Source organism: Perissodus microlepis, chromosome 7 (assembly GCF_051167445.1).
Source record: "Perissodus microlepis isolate ML-2025 ecotype Zambia chromosome 7, ASM5116744v1, whole genome shotgun sequence".
In the NCBI taxonomy this organism is placed as follows: Eukaryota; Metazoa; Chordata; class Actinopteri; order Cichliformes; family Cichlidae; genus Perissodus; species Perissodus microlepis.
In genome coordinates this window covers 63,954,632-63,969,393 of record NC_140467.1, presented here as the reverse complement: position 1 = coordinate 63,969,393, position 14,762 = coordinate 63,954,632, and the positions used below count along the sequence as shown (strand labels likewise).

Here is a 14,762-nt window from a genome sequence, read left to right as displayed (position 1 = left end):
CTGACTTAAACATTTGGAAATCTTATAAAGAAGCAGCTTGAAAGTTTGAAACACCCGACGTTTGAATGATTGCAGAATCGTTTCCAATAACTTTTTTCAGAAATTCGGACTTACCTGTGGTTTGCATTTTCCCGCCCAGCGGCAGAAATAAGGCGGCCATCGCAGACACAAGGCTCCTCCTCAGACAGGCTGAAGAGCTCGGAGTTCAGCCGCTCTTCCTCCTCACGTCGAGGTGGTTGCTGGGAACCCCGCAGTCCTGAACCCGGACACTTTACTCATCTGAATTTTGGCAGTTTTTTTTCTCGAACTATTTCAAAGGTGGAAAGGAAATCAACAACAGGACACAGCAGCTGAGCTCAGACAGAAGACTTTAATTTAACAGCATTCACCCCGCAGGAAGTACCCATCAGCTGACATCTCTTAAGTTTTCCTGGCACACTGAGCATCTTTGGCTTCATCTCAGCCACAGAAACCTGCTTTTAATGAAAAAAAAGGTCCCACCAGGACACAAACACTCCTGCAATGATACAGTTTTAAAAAATTAAAAATGAATTAAACAGAACGAGCTCTGTGGATGGCACAGACTAATGCCCTGTGAGCACGTGGGTAATAAAAGCTGGAGTTTTATTAGGAGAGCAAACGCTCTCCAACACCTGATTACAGGACGCCAAACGGTGGACCAAGAAGAGCCTCGAGAAAGTTTCCACCATGATCGGCTTGTTAAATCTGATGTTTAACGGTCAATTGAGGTGCGAGCGCTCCCAAACAGAGTAAAACAACCCGAACGCTTGGCCGTCCTCCCAAGTGTTACAATAAAGTCTGATGTTAAACACAGGAGGCGCTCGGACCAGGAAACATCAGCAGGAAACTTTTCTAAATCTCACACCATTCCCACCTCAGGTCTACATTTGAACATCCGAATTATTGCAATAAACATGAGAGCAGGTGAGATTTGGCACCTGTGTGGAAAATAAGAGCGGGCCTCTGCTGGAGCATCCACGGCTTTGCTCTCAAACGTCTCATCTGGCTGCAAATCCTCACTTTGGACCAAACAGGCTGGGCCTTAGCGAGCATCTAAAGCTCAACGACCTGAGCACAAATGTTAACGAACGTGACGTTTGGGTTAAAGGTGTTTATAAAGTGACAGGCAGCTTCAGTACGGGAGGGATGTGAGAAGAGTCGGACCTGCTCCCAGATAAATAAAACGCCGCGGCGTCGATATTCAACATCCGGCAGGAATGCAAAAAACGCCCGCAGAGCATCGATCAAAACCTTCATCCTCTAACGCCCCTCCTGGAGGATCCTGCTCCAGATCTGGAAAATCAATCCACCGACTCCAGTCTCACACCGCTAAACGATAGCACCGAGTAAGATTACCATTTATTTCTCAACTATTCACTTTAACGACGCTCATATTGAAACTTAAACCCAGAAACGGCCCATCAGACTGGATGCGAGTCGGGATTATCCGGACGTTTTACTTAAAGGCACTGCTGATCCCGGTGAGGTGACGCCTACGATGCAGAAATCTGAAACCTGCACTCAAAACTGATTTCTTGTCCTTGTTCGGTTTCAGATTAAGTTTTAAAATCTTTGATTCTTGCAGCGGGGCGTTCACCAACACGAGAGGCTTTCAACAAACGCCAAAACATTACAGTAAATGCCACGGGCGGTTCTGCAGACCCCCAACGCCTCGGTCAACTTTCAAGTCTGCGAGTGCGCAAGGGTGACGCAGATATGGTCATTAATGCCCAGGCGACGCCGCACCAGCTCCCCACGTGTCAGTCGGAAGGCCGCCGGCAGTCGAGTCCCCCGCCCCCGAAACGCTCGCAGCTTCCCAAGAGTCGCCGTGGAGAAACATCCATCACGGCGAGTCGAGATGTGCTCATTATCTAAACCGTAAGAGACCGACTGACGAGCCTTTTGTTGGCTCACTTTTCACATCCTGGTGTCAAAAGTTAGAATAAAATAAAACTTTGCCTCGACTGTTAGATAATAATGTCCCGTTATGGCATCAAAGTGTAACTCCTGCTGATTTCTACAACAGCAGGAGAGACGTCGGTTTGAACACTTCAACTGAATCTGGGCTTCAAGACTCCGTTTGACCCTCAGCGGAGGCTTTTTGGCACTTATCCATTAACTAAAAACACCTTTAACTTTACTGGGACATAAAATCTGCATTCAGACAAATCTGATGAAACTCCGTGTAAAGGTCGGCTGTTTTCTTTCTAACACTAAACTTTGACATTTTTTTTATGCTGTTTCTTTTTAGAATTTCTCAGAGAGGGAGAGAAAGTCAAAGCAGCTCATTTGCAGTTATTTTATCAGAAATCTCATTAAAAAAAACACAAAACCCGACACAGCTGATGAGAAAAAGGCTGAACGCTGCCCAAATAAATACCCACAACTATAAATAAAAGGGCGTGGAAGGATTCAGAGCAGGAGCGTCCGCACAGTTTCTTTAGAGCCAGAAGAAAAAGTTGAACTCAAATGTGATGAAGCAGACGTTTGAATCCAGCCTTGACCCGCCACAGTCAGGAACAACCCCGATAAAAACTCTCCAATTAAAAAAATAATCCTCTGCGTGGCGGCTGATTGGTGGTTGAGCTCGGTCGTCTGGCGGCGTCTCTTCAGGCACTCGTTCCTTCGGTCCGATCATTTCTTCTTACGCAATCGCGGCGACATGGCGGCGTACGCGGCAGCTTCCTGGCAGAGAGGTAAGGCAAAACAGGAAGCTGCCTGGCGCCGCCGAAAAGAAAAAAAGATTTTTTTTAATATAAAAATGCTCAAAAAATGATCTGAACCGTCAACCTCAGCACCGTGTGAACTGTTAGAAAAACGTTTTTAAAAATCGTCCGGCGTCAGTGGAACTCCACGAACTCTTCGAGCGTTTTGGGGATCTGGTTGCGATACGTGATCTGGTGCTGCCGGACGGCGCGCGCCGCCAGGCACTTGAGGCTCATCTTCATCTGCGTCTTCAGCAGGATCTCGGACACGCCCGTCGTGCTCTTGTCCAGCGGCGTCTTGTTCTGCTTGTTGGTCATATCCGTGTGCGCGCCGGCCTCCACTAGGTTGATGATGATGGCGTGCAGCGTGAGGAAGTCGCTGATGGGCCGGTTGTACTGGACGATGACGTGCAGCGGCGTGTTGCCCTCGTTGTCGATGGCATTGACCTGCGCGCCGCAGTCGATCAGCAGCTTGGTGACCTGCGCGTTGGGGAAGCTGCACACATCGTTGGTGTGGAAGTCATCCACCGGCGTGGTGGAGCTGATGGCGAGGTGGAGCAGCGAGGAGCCCTCGCGTGACCGCGGATCTAGCTGGATCAGGTCGTAGATGTGCTTGTTGATGGCGGCGCGCTCCGCGTCGCTGCAGGTGGTTTTAGTGGAGATGCACGCCAGGTACAGGAAGGTGAAGACGTTGGACTCGTAATTCTCCATGGCCTGTGGCAGCTCGGATTCAGCGGCGGCCTCCACGCGAAGCATGCTGCGCTGAATCTCCAGAACGCTGCAACTCAGCACCTGCTCGACAGCGGCGGCTGACACGTGCTCCTTCAGGTGGACCATCTGCGAGAACACCTGGGCAAAGCGCAGCAGGTCCTTGTGCGTGTTGCGGTTTCCTTTCTGCCGCAGGCGGAGGGCGTGCAGCCACAGCTTGATGCACTGTTCAAACTCCATGTTGTCAGCGTAGACGGCGCCACGGTAGATTATCGGATGCGACACGTCGATATTGTCCGAGCCCAGGATCCGCTCTCGGATCATCAGTCCCTCCATGTGCAGGGCGTCGCGGTCCACCCTGATGGCCTCCAGGTCCTGCAGCGTTTGACACTCGCGGCGCCCTCCGTAAGCCTCGACGGCCGGGAACAGTTCCTTGGTGATGATGTTGTCTGGAATGCGGTAGCGCTCCATCATGGCCGCGTGGAGGTAGTGGTACGTCCTCTGTATGTCGTAGTTCTCCCTGTCGTTGGCGAACGAGGCGCCCAGCAGCTCCAGGGCCTCGATGCGGCTGTGAGGGTCGCAGTCGGCGTGCGCCAGCAGCAGCTCCACCACGTCAGCCTTGCAGCTCTCCGCCGCCACTTTCAGCGGCGTCATGCCGTGCCCGTTCACCACCATGGACGCCTGGCATTGCATCAGCTCTTTGACAATGTCCAGATGTCCTGCCTCAGCCGCAAAGTGCAGCGCGGTGGCCCCGCAGTGGGCCTTGGCGTTGGGGTCCGCCCCCTTCTCCAACAGGAACCTCACCACCTCCGTGTGGCCTTTGTAGGCGGCAATCATCAGGCAGGTGTTGTTGAACTTGTTGGTGATGCTGATGTCGGCGTTGTGCTCCACCAGGTAGCGAACGATGTCCAGACGCCCGTCGAAGCAGGCGGCTCGCAGGGGGGTGGAGTTTGTGATGGTGGTGTGGTTGACGTTGGCGTGGTGACTCACCAGAAGACGCACCACCTCGAAGTGTCCTGCGCCGGCTGCACACCACAGCGCCGTGGCACCGTCGATGACGTAGCTGCAGGCCAGAGACAACAAACGTTAACGTGTCATCATCCTCCGGTTAAATGGTCACGATTTAAACAACAACGATAGGAACGACTACAAGAACAAAAACAGATTCAACTGTTGGTTGGATTGTAATTTTCAGGATTTCTGTCCTTCACCCGTTCAGTGTTTTCTAAATGAAAGCCGTTTACGTAGAGCAGGTCTCAGTGTCAGTTTACTAAAACTCATGAAAAGCTCTCTTTTGTCTGGTGTTATGAATCAAGCGCGCCCTCTTCCTTTACTGCAGAGAGCACACAGTGGGACTGACTGTGATGTTGATGACTGAGGACCAGAGGACACAGACATGCTTTGAATACATCTGTCGACCTCCACGAGATGTTTGGAGCTCAGAGATAAAACGCCGCGGTCTTTGTGCCGTTCCACGGAGACTCTGAACCGTCACGTTTGGATAGCGGCAGCAGACCTGCAGCACGTCGACCCCTCAGGCTGCTCATCTGTTTCCTGACAAACTGCTCATTAAACGAGGAATAATTTAAAAAGCAAACACCTTCTGCTGAGGTAAAGAGCTGCTGAATGAAGCTTTTGGTTTCAATGCTTTTAAAATGAAACAGAAACCTGATCTTTCCCCGTGATCCGGATTCTCTTATCACTTCAAAGGTGCTCTGATTCACATAAAGCACTGAAGAACATTTAACAGCACGTTTACAGGCAGACCTCGCTGCAGTGAAACAGATCGCTTATATAACGGTAAACATACAGCACCTCATTTTTTTAGTGTATTTGATAGAAACCAGATTATAGTATTCATATATATCCTCTTGATGTGTTCGCATCAACTTGGAAATCGTCTTTTCACCTGATCACATTTTATGTATGTGATCAGAGACGGCCGCACAGAGTACGACTTATACCCAAACACCACAAACCGCTGTCAGACCATACTATGACTTTTACACATGTACGCCTTCATCATCCTTCTCTCCTCCTCCTCCAACACTATGGAGTCCAGCAACGATAGATCCATTTCAAACAGAGTTTCACTAATGCCGACTAACCGCAGCTAACAGCTGTAAAATGTAATAATTGTCCTTTTTAAACATCCTCTAAATCTGTTTCCAACAAAAATGTCTTATTAGTTCTCCATCATCATGTCAGACTTTTTTCCATTTTTAACCTCCGACCCTTTTTTCAGAAATGCACCAGTTTTGTTTCTGTTAACTTCTGTTAAGTTTATTCATTTCCCAAGATTAGTTTGACACTTATTTAGGGCGCTCTATGAAAGCTGCTGTAGACATAAGCTGGTGCAGCAGGTTAGCAGGTGAGGACCAGTCAAACTACATCAGACGAATTTCTGTAAACTCGGTTTTTCTTTTAACAAATACTTTGAGTTTTGCGTGACCTCTGTCCTGCCTGACTTCATGAAACTGGTGATATCTGAGTAATAAACCTGGCTGTGGAGCGCAGGTAGCCTCGGGTGAGCTCGTACCCGTCAAACCGAACCGTGCCGGTCTGCTCGGTGTCCACCTTGTAGTGGTCCAGGAGGAGCCGGACCACCTTGTCGTGGCCGTTCCGCGCCGCGATGATCAGCGGGGTGGACCTCTGGCCGCTCAGGTGGGTCACGTAGCTCAGCAGGAACTGCGTCTCCGCCTCGGAGTGGTTCAGCAGCAGCGCGGCCAGGGTCAGGACTCGGCCCTCGCTGGCAGCCTTGTACACATACCCGGCCAGAGACTCCATGAGAGCCCGAGAGGAAGCCAGGAGCTCCGCGTTCTTCCAAACTGACAGCGTCCACTCCCCCGGAGCGACCCGCCTCCCATTAAAGAGTCCACACCGGCCCCGGGGGTGACATGAAACGGCTCTGTCCTACCTACAGCCCCGGAGGAAACGTTCAGAGGTCCCGGCTGGTTCGACTATAAGCACTGGACTCAGGGTGTGCGTCTCCGGGCAGCAGCAGAGCGAATGGACCGGTTAGCTCCGACGGCTAACTGCTAACGTCAGCGAGCGGCTTCCAAAGCGTGTCTGAGGTCAAAGGTCAGATAAATGACACCTCCTGTTGTTGCTGAAAATAAAAACGACGTCCCGCAGCGTCAAACACTCAGAAACAAACAGCTGATTTCAGCGTTCACGGAAGTTTCCGCTTTAAAACACCTCCGACAGGAACGTTCTCCAGCAACTTCTGTTCCCGCCTCTTCTTCTGCTGCTCACCGCGAGAGGGCCGGCACTGCAGCGCCACCCTCTGGTCCGGGTCAATTACTGCATCTGCTCATCAAAACAAAAACCGTCAGGATAATCACGAGATATCCATTTGAATTGGTTTAGTATAAAATAATGACTTTAACTTGAATTTTAAATTAAGATAAAAAATAAAAAATTAATTATATAGATATTTTTTGCCATTAATTTCCCAAGCTTCAGATTATTTTGAAATCTTTCTAAATATTTCATATATTTGGCAGTTTGTTTTTTAAATTCCCTATAATTTTTTGTTATTATTATTATTTTATTTTTTCACATTTTTAAAAAGAAAATCTTCCAGTTTTTCTTTTGCTTATTTTTAATTTTTGTGTCAAGTTGTGGTAAATTTGCAATTTTTATATTATTAATTTTTGATATGTTTCATTAATCAATTTCTTTCCTGTGAGCTTTCAATTGTTTTCTTATTAATTGCCATACAGTTTTTTTCTCTAACACTTATTAAAGTGTGAGTGTGGTGTTTTCTTGAGAGGCCATCAATGTGTTATGTTCTGTACATTCCCTGATTTTATGCTGCATTTAAGGCAGATTCATTTTGAGATTGTTTGACTGCTTAAAAAATGTAGTTGTGATTATGTGGTTTCAAAGTTTGGGTTTTTTACTTTCACTCAGCAGGTGAAAAGATGAGCTATAGCTGTACTGTCCCAGTCAGCAGCCTGATGTCACCTGAAAGTAGTTCAAACTACAAAGTGCTGATTTTCAGCAGAGCAAGCTCAGTTTGAGCTCTGCTCAGTCAGATGCTGCAGGTTCATTTTTTCCTTTTCAGTAAAATGAAAACATGTTTTTGAGGTTTTTATCTCTTTACACTGAACTCCAGGACCATAAGCTCTGAGATCAGCTCATCTAAACCAGATTAATCTAATAAAAACTGGGAGGGGGGTTTGTGCAGATTAATGCTAATCTGCTGACAGATTAACCTGCTGGATGGACTTCCTGTAGAAGCTCTGTGTTTGTGCTGGTGAAATCATTTGCTTTGATTTATTTCAGATGAAGAGAAACTGTTTCTGGAGCACCGGTGCTCGCTGTGGGACTGACACCTCGGTGGGAATGAAAAGGACAATAACGCAGAGAATATGACTTTACAGACAGACACGAAGACGTCCACGAGGAAGAGAGAGAACCCAGCTCTGCGTGCAGCAGCTTTCATGTGCAGGTTTGTGCAGTTCAATTTCTCATAATTCCCACCCATAATCAGTTATTCACCTTTAATTAATGTCACAGCTTTGGACCAATGACTAAAAGACATCTACAGACGTCTCTACAGAAAAATCTAATTTATTTATTTACTAATTTATTCATGAGATTAAATGAAAATTTTAACCTCTAAACTGTGCCATCCATCCTTCCATCCATCTATTCGTGTCCTTGAGTTCTCCTCAGGGCACATAAAAGTATTCCAGATTCAGCTCAGGGCCTCCTGTTAGTCCGACTTTCCTGAAAACACCTCATGATAAAGAAACGCTGCTGTAGTAAATGAAAGAAATATCTATCAGCACAACTCTAAAATGTGTAAGAAAAAAATACATTTTTAACTGTGCCTCATGATGAAACTAATAAACTTCTTCGATTGTGAAAAAACAGGAACTTCTGTTAGTTGATTGTCTGTTTCTGTAAAACTTGTAAAAAATGTTTAAAACCAACACTTACATCTGCTTTAACACATCCAGAGCTGTTCATCTGACCAGATTTGGGTCTTTGCTGGGCCACTTTTGGCCCCCAGACCTTTTGTTTGACACCCCTGGCCCAGAGAAAGGTGGCTCCTCCTCCCCAGTCCTGGCTCCAGGGTCAGGGCACTTGATTTCCAGGACCAGTTTACCTCAGGAGCCCGCTCCGCATCCATAACTCAGCTCCTGAGATCAGTCCAGCGTCTGCGCACAGACGAGGGCTCTGTGAGATTTCAGACAGGTCTGAATATCAATTTAACTTCAATGGAAGACAAGCTCTTTTTATTCATACGACCCATTCTCTTAAATTAGTCAGTATAAGCTCGTACAAGTCTGAGAGTCAGAGTCCACTGCAGCCTCCCTTCAAACAGGCTCCGTGCTGTTGTTTCAGACCTCCTGACGTCCGTAACCTGTGAAGGCTGGAGACATTTTTCACCTTTTGCAATCACCGAGCTCCCATTTTCCCGTCTTCCTGTTTCAGCTGCTTCTATGTTTTTTCTGTGTTACGTTCCTCCGCTCGTCTCTGTGTCCTGCAGCCGCTCGGCCGGTTCCACGCAGGTGGAGGCGGTTCTGCCGAGGCCTCGCTTCCACCTAGACCTCTGGCTCAGCTTCACCTTCCAGAATTGGATCCTGGATGTTGGCCGTCCCGTCGTCATGGTAACAAAACGATGACTAGCGCTTAATCTTGGGACTTTCTATTTTCACCCAGAGGGAGCCTAACAGGACATTCAGCGTCTGTTTTGTTCTGCTGCTGAAACGTGATCGCTTTCGGTCATCATTATATTTTCATTAAGACGCCACCTCGCTCATCTGCATTGGAATAATAATTATTATTATTATAATAATAAAGCATTAGTGGAATAATGTTGGGAAAACATAACCATGAAGTGTCTTGTTTTTGGCAGCTCGTCCTCCCTGCTGATTGGCTCCCTCTGCAGCATCCTGGGGTTGCGGACTATCTCCACTTCCTGTACAACGTCACGGCTCCGCTCATACTTCTCAAAGTAACTGTGACGCGCCTCAGGCTATCCCACACGACGAACTCCTTTGGTGTCGATTTTCTGAGTTTTAATTGACTTCGCTCCGTCTCAGATGCTTGAACGCAGCCCCTGGATGCTCCCGGGCCTCGCCGTCCGCCTTGGCATCATCGCCGTTTCCATGGGAACCACCCTTCACTTGGTGGCAGACTCCATCACGAGACGCCTGCTGCTGATTGGTTACCAGCTGCACCTGCCTGTTAGAGAGAATCCAATAATGAGGAACCTCAAACCTTCGTCCCTGGTAGGTGCTGCACTCGAAAGACTGAATAACAAACAGTGAGAGGTGGGAAAATATACATCTGAGCTCAGGAGGGGGTCCTTGAGCTGAGATTCTTCTGTAAGAACCGAACCGATCCTCCTCCTCCTCCTCCTCCTCCTCCTGAATCTGAACTTGGGGAAACAGTTGAATGACTGATGCATCATCTGCTATTTGAGAAATACAACAAATAAAATTGTAAAGATTCGTGTTCATAAAGTTTTTGTGTTTTTCAGGTCGACTTCTTTGAGCTGCTGTTTTACTACGATGACACTGTTGGTCACATGATGTGGTAAGAAGAGAAAAAAGCTGTTGTGTTGTGTTAAGCGATGACAATGACTCCACATGCGGACAAAAATGTATAATTATAATTAAGCACAAGTGCAGAAAAATGTTGCAAAACAGACAAAAACAAATGCAGCTCTAAATTCAAAGGAAAAGCAATTTTTAAACAAAAGAGCAGGTGATGTCGATAGCGTAGTGTTTGACATTTATTCTTGTAACGAGGATCGTTTTCCTCCTTAGGTACGTCCCTTTCTTCCTCGTCCTCGTGCTCTTCTTCAATGGTTGTTTCAGTCGCAGGGAGCAGGAGGAGAGGATGCCACCGTCAGCGTGGATGCTACTCGCTCCAAACGCTGCCTACTACTGGTCAGTCTGCTTTACTACAACATCCTCTGCACATGCTCTGTCCGTGCTTAAAGTTCAGTCCCTGCAAATATCTGAGGGAAGAACAAAACTTACTTTTAGGTTTTACTGATACCAATTTAGCTCATAAACAGCACGTGAAGGGCTGGAGGTGGGTTGCAAAGCAGCTTACAGACGTGCAGCAACGTTAATCCAGAGTTTTAGAGAAAAAGAACAACTTGGAATAATAATCGCCAGTTTTGATGAAATGCGTCCGTCTGCCCTGTGAGAGCCAAGACATCGAAAACACATCATCGTCTGGATGTTTTCATCAACGCTTCGTCATCATCCAGGTGACGTCTTCAGTCTCAGCTGACTGCAGCTTTCCAACCTTAGAAACAGGACATTTGCATAATGACTGAAACCAGCCCACTGAAGGAACAATGGGCTGGGAGGTCACTTCCTTGATCAATAATATGCAAACTGTCTTGACCACTGATCAATGGCCAGCATTGTAAGATGGTGACAGATGTTCCCTTAGGCCCCCTCCTCCATTCAGAGATGGTCTTTCCCTTTTCACGTAAATGGCCTCCTTGACTCCGCCCTCAAACCAGCGTTCCTCCCGGTCCAGGATGTTACATCCTCATCATTGAAGGCGTGGCCACTGGCCTGTAGGTGTGAATAGACTGCAGAGTCTGCAGGTACATGTTTCAACACCAAGAGGTCACCTGGATGAGTGACGGACCGTTTCTCCCACTGAAAACTGGACGTAGCGTCTTCAGTGGGCTTTCTGGGATTTCCTTACCTGGATGACTGAGCATCAAGTAAGCTGTTGTTTTCATCTCAGAGGAACATTAACCACAGAGTTTTCTAATTAAACCCAAAGTAGCTAACAGATGGAGTCACCAAGTGAAACCTGTGTTGGCTGAAAGTAGTAATTAAAAAAATCCAGCAGCAGGTACATAAATCTGCATTTAGTCTGTGAGAGGTTTGTGTACAGTGCGAGAGTCAGACGTGCAGAGGCTCATTCTCGACTTTACTCCAGGACATTTCCATATTTTTGAGACACTCTCGCTCACACAGCCAGCCAGGCAGAACAAAATTAAATTCATTCATAATTAAGAAAATCTAAAGAGCTCAGGGGTCAGGTGGCTCCCAGCAGGGACGACAGCAGCAGAACAACGAACACGACGGAGAAGCTTTGAAGTTACAGAGCATGAAATATTCTCCCAGTATACAGTCACAGCGGCACACACATACATACAGTTTAGACGCGTGGACGTGAAAAATATACAGAATGAATTTTGACTAGTGCGTGAGTAATAAGTGAGTATAAAATAAAAGCATGTTTTTATTTTTAGGTTAAGACGCCATATTTGCTTCTGTATGGACAAAAATGACCTTTGGCCGAGTTGGACTGCAGCTAAGTGATAAAATAATATTATCATTTTTTAAATATTTGTTTTAATCACAGGTCACAGCTGAAGTCACAGATATAATCGTGGACATTTTGAGTTTTAATAAAGAAATAGTAAATATCAGTAATTAGAACTCTTATAAGTTAAATCTTCATTATGTTGAATTTCTGACATTTGAAAGTTTTGCTTTAATCTGCTGGCTGTCCTCCCACCAGGTAACAGCTGAACTCACCTGTAAATAGTTGAAGAACAATACCCGACCACCTGAGGCTGTGTGTGTGTGTGTGATCACCTCCAGCTGTTAGTAATAATTGATTAGCTGCTTCTCAGGTGTTGCTGACTTCCTGGTTTATGCAGTGAGGACAGAATTCAAGAAGCGAGTGAAGGTCGACTCAGACCTTTAAATATCAAACGAGTGTTTTACTTTGTACTTCTGCTGGTTGCAGTTTTTAAACCTTTGCTCGTTCTCTGCTGTTAAATTAAAGCAACTTTTTCAGTTCACTGCTCCCTTCAACATAAACGCATCAAACAGGTGAATGGCTGTTTTCACACACAAACCTGAAATTCATCATTTTTCTGACACACAAATAGTGAAAGCCAATCTGCCTCAGACCTCTGAGCGGCCTGTGTGACAGAGACAAAGTGCGTTCTGCAGCTGGATAGCAAAAGGTTGCTGGCGGATGCAGGAAGTTTCAAACGATTGTGATTCACTGAAACTACGGTGACCAACCGTCCTCTTTTTTTGCACTTGCTGACTTGTAAAAGCCTATATGACCTTTTTTATGTCACCATTCATTAACCGAACAGAGAAAGCATAGTTTAAATATGTTTTCTTTAAGCAAACAGTGTTATTAAAGTTCTTCATGACTGGTCAAAGTGTCCTATTTTTGGAAAATCAAAATACGGTCACCCTACTGAAACACTCACGGTGGAAAACTGCCCGATGTGCACTTATGTCGCACTGCGGTCAGTTAGAATTACTCTGAAACTGAGTGGAAAACACATTTTTAACATGGCAGGAAGTTTCCTCACACTAAGCTACCAGAAAAACAGCTTCAAAACGAACCGACTGGCTCCTCCCCTGAAATGATCCCTGAAGCGGCTTGGTCTGCTTACACCAGTGGACGTTTGCAGGGCGATTTCACCCACCGGCCACCTGATGGAGCCACTGAGCTGATTGGTTATGCTTCTCTTTGTCCCTGGCGACAGGTATTTAATCACAGAAGGACAGACCTTCATCCTCTTCACCTTCACCTTCTTCGCCATGACCACTACAGTGATGCATCAGAGGAGGCGGGGCTTGTTTCTCAACAGTGACGGGTTTTTCATGTTCTACAGGTAAAAAAATTTTTTTAATGAGAAAACGCAGCGAATGAGCAAACTGGGAAACATAAATAATTATCTTTTCAGGTTTTTAGTCGACCAACATTAAAGGTTCAAGGTTAAGTTGGTAATACATCGACTCATTCAGACTCTCAGGATCAATAATAGTTAAAACAACATCTCACATCATCAACGCAGACGGCTCGTTTTCACTGTCCTCCACCCTTTTCTTCTCCATCAGTGGGCCCAAAGCGCCGCTCACACAGGCGGCGACTGTTTGGTGACACGCTGGGGAAAAATGAGCATTTCCCAACTGCTTGTTGAGTGGTTGCTGCCTTCCTGCAAACTCCTACATAAGACGTCCTTTGTTTGACTCTGTGCTGATAGTTTCTCTGCAGCTCTGATCCTGGTGGCGATCTGGGTGGCCTGTCTGTGGAACGACAGCATCCTGAGGACGAAAGTCCCCGGACTGATCTACATCCCACGGCCCTGCACCGTCTACGCGCTCCACCTCCACCAGATGAGCCACATATGACGGAGCGACTCGTTCAATAACCACGTCCTCCAGCCGTGTTCACAGCCAGTTCCTGCACCGCTAATCCGACAAAACGTCTGAGGAGCCAGAGGCCGCGGTTAGAAAGAGAAGAATGAGGATCTGTCGCAGAATCACAGGAACGCCATGATGAAACTGTTTATGGTTTTCACTGGTTATTAGAAATACAGCCTCACAGCATCCACACTTTTCCACCTGTTTACTGGGATACAAAAACTGAAAGCAGCTCACAAACCATCAAAAATATTCATTCTCCTCAGCTCACGCTCAAAAATGATTTTCCCTCAGAAACATGAAAAATGCAGCTGAAATATATAAAATCAAATGTTTATTTGTTTAAATATGTGTGGATATATATGTGGATAAAACTGAACCAAGTAAATGTATCTGAATACCCAAAGTCTCAGTTCTCAGATCTTTTAATTGAACCTTCTTTTTAATTTAATTTGGAGGAGTTATGCCTCAAAAACATCCTCAAAATGTATTAAATTCAGCGGCGTGCTCTAATACAACCTCAGTTCATGTAGAGAGAGGCTTCAGGCTCAGAGTATGGTTTATACGAGCACACCACGAGAAGAGCTCCGATAAAGACGAAGAACAACATCACAGTGATGTGTTGTATCGGAGTTATTTCTTGTTAAATCAGATTTCTCATTCAGTTCAGTTTTATTTATACAAATCACAACAACAGTCGCCTCAAGGAGCTTTATACTGTAAGGTCGACCCTACAATACATACAGAGAAAACCCAACAATCATATGAGCCCCTATGAACAAGCACTTTGGCGACAGCGGGAAGGAAAAACTCCCTTTTAACAGGAAGAAACCTCCAGCAGAACCAGGCTCAGGGAGGGGCGGGGCCATCTGCTGTGATTGGTTGGGGTGAGAGAAGGAAGACAGGATGAAGACATGCTGTGGAAGAGAGACAGAGATTAATAACAGATATGATTCAATGCAGAGAGGTCTATTAATACATAGTGAGTGAGAAAGGTGACTGGAAAGGAAAAACTCAATGCATCATGGGAATCCCCCAGCAGCCTACACCTATTGCAGCATAACTAAGGGAGGATTCAGGGTCACCTGGTCCAGCCCTAACTATATGCTTTAGCAAAAAGGAAAGTTTGAAGCCTAATCTTAAAAGTAGAGAT

The 14,762-nt window shown here is 46.3% G+C and overlaps 2 protein-coding genes across 2 annotated transcripts; one reads left to right on the top strand and one right to left on the bottom strand.

The window, feature by feature from the left end:
- Positions 1-351: 351 nt before the first annotated feature.
- fem1b (fem-1 homolog b) lies at positions 352-6,664 on the bottom strand. The gene is made up of 2 exons (XM_084936623.1): positions 5,974-6,664; positions 352-4,497 (listed from the first exon to the last, which is right to left on the bottom strand). Exons 1-2 carry the CDS (start codon positions 6,219-6,221, stop codon positions 2,862-2,864), a joined length of 1,884 nt encoding a protein of 627 aa, XP_084792749.1. The 5' UTR covers positions 6,222-6,664; the 3' UTR covers positions 352-2,861.
- cln6b (CLN6 transmembrane ER protein b) lies at positions 6,642-14,005 on the top strand. Its single transcript, XM_084936624.1, has 9 exons — positions 6,642-6,723; positions 7,725-7,890; positions 8,938-9,058; positions 9,307-9,405; positions 9,494-9,682; positions 9,934-9,989; positions 10,223-10,345; positions 12,949-13,077; positions 13,450-14,005. Exons 2-9 carry the CDS (start codon positions 7,811-7,813, stop codon positions 13,595-13,597), a joined length of 945 nt encoding a protein of 314 aa, XP_084792750.1. The 5' UTR covers positions 6,642-6,723; positions 7,725-7,810; the 3' UTR covers positions 13,598-14,005.
- Positions 14,006-14,762: the final 757 nt, after the last annotated feature.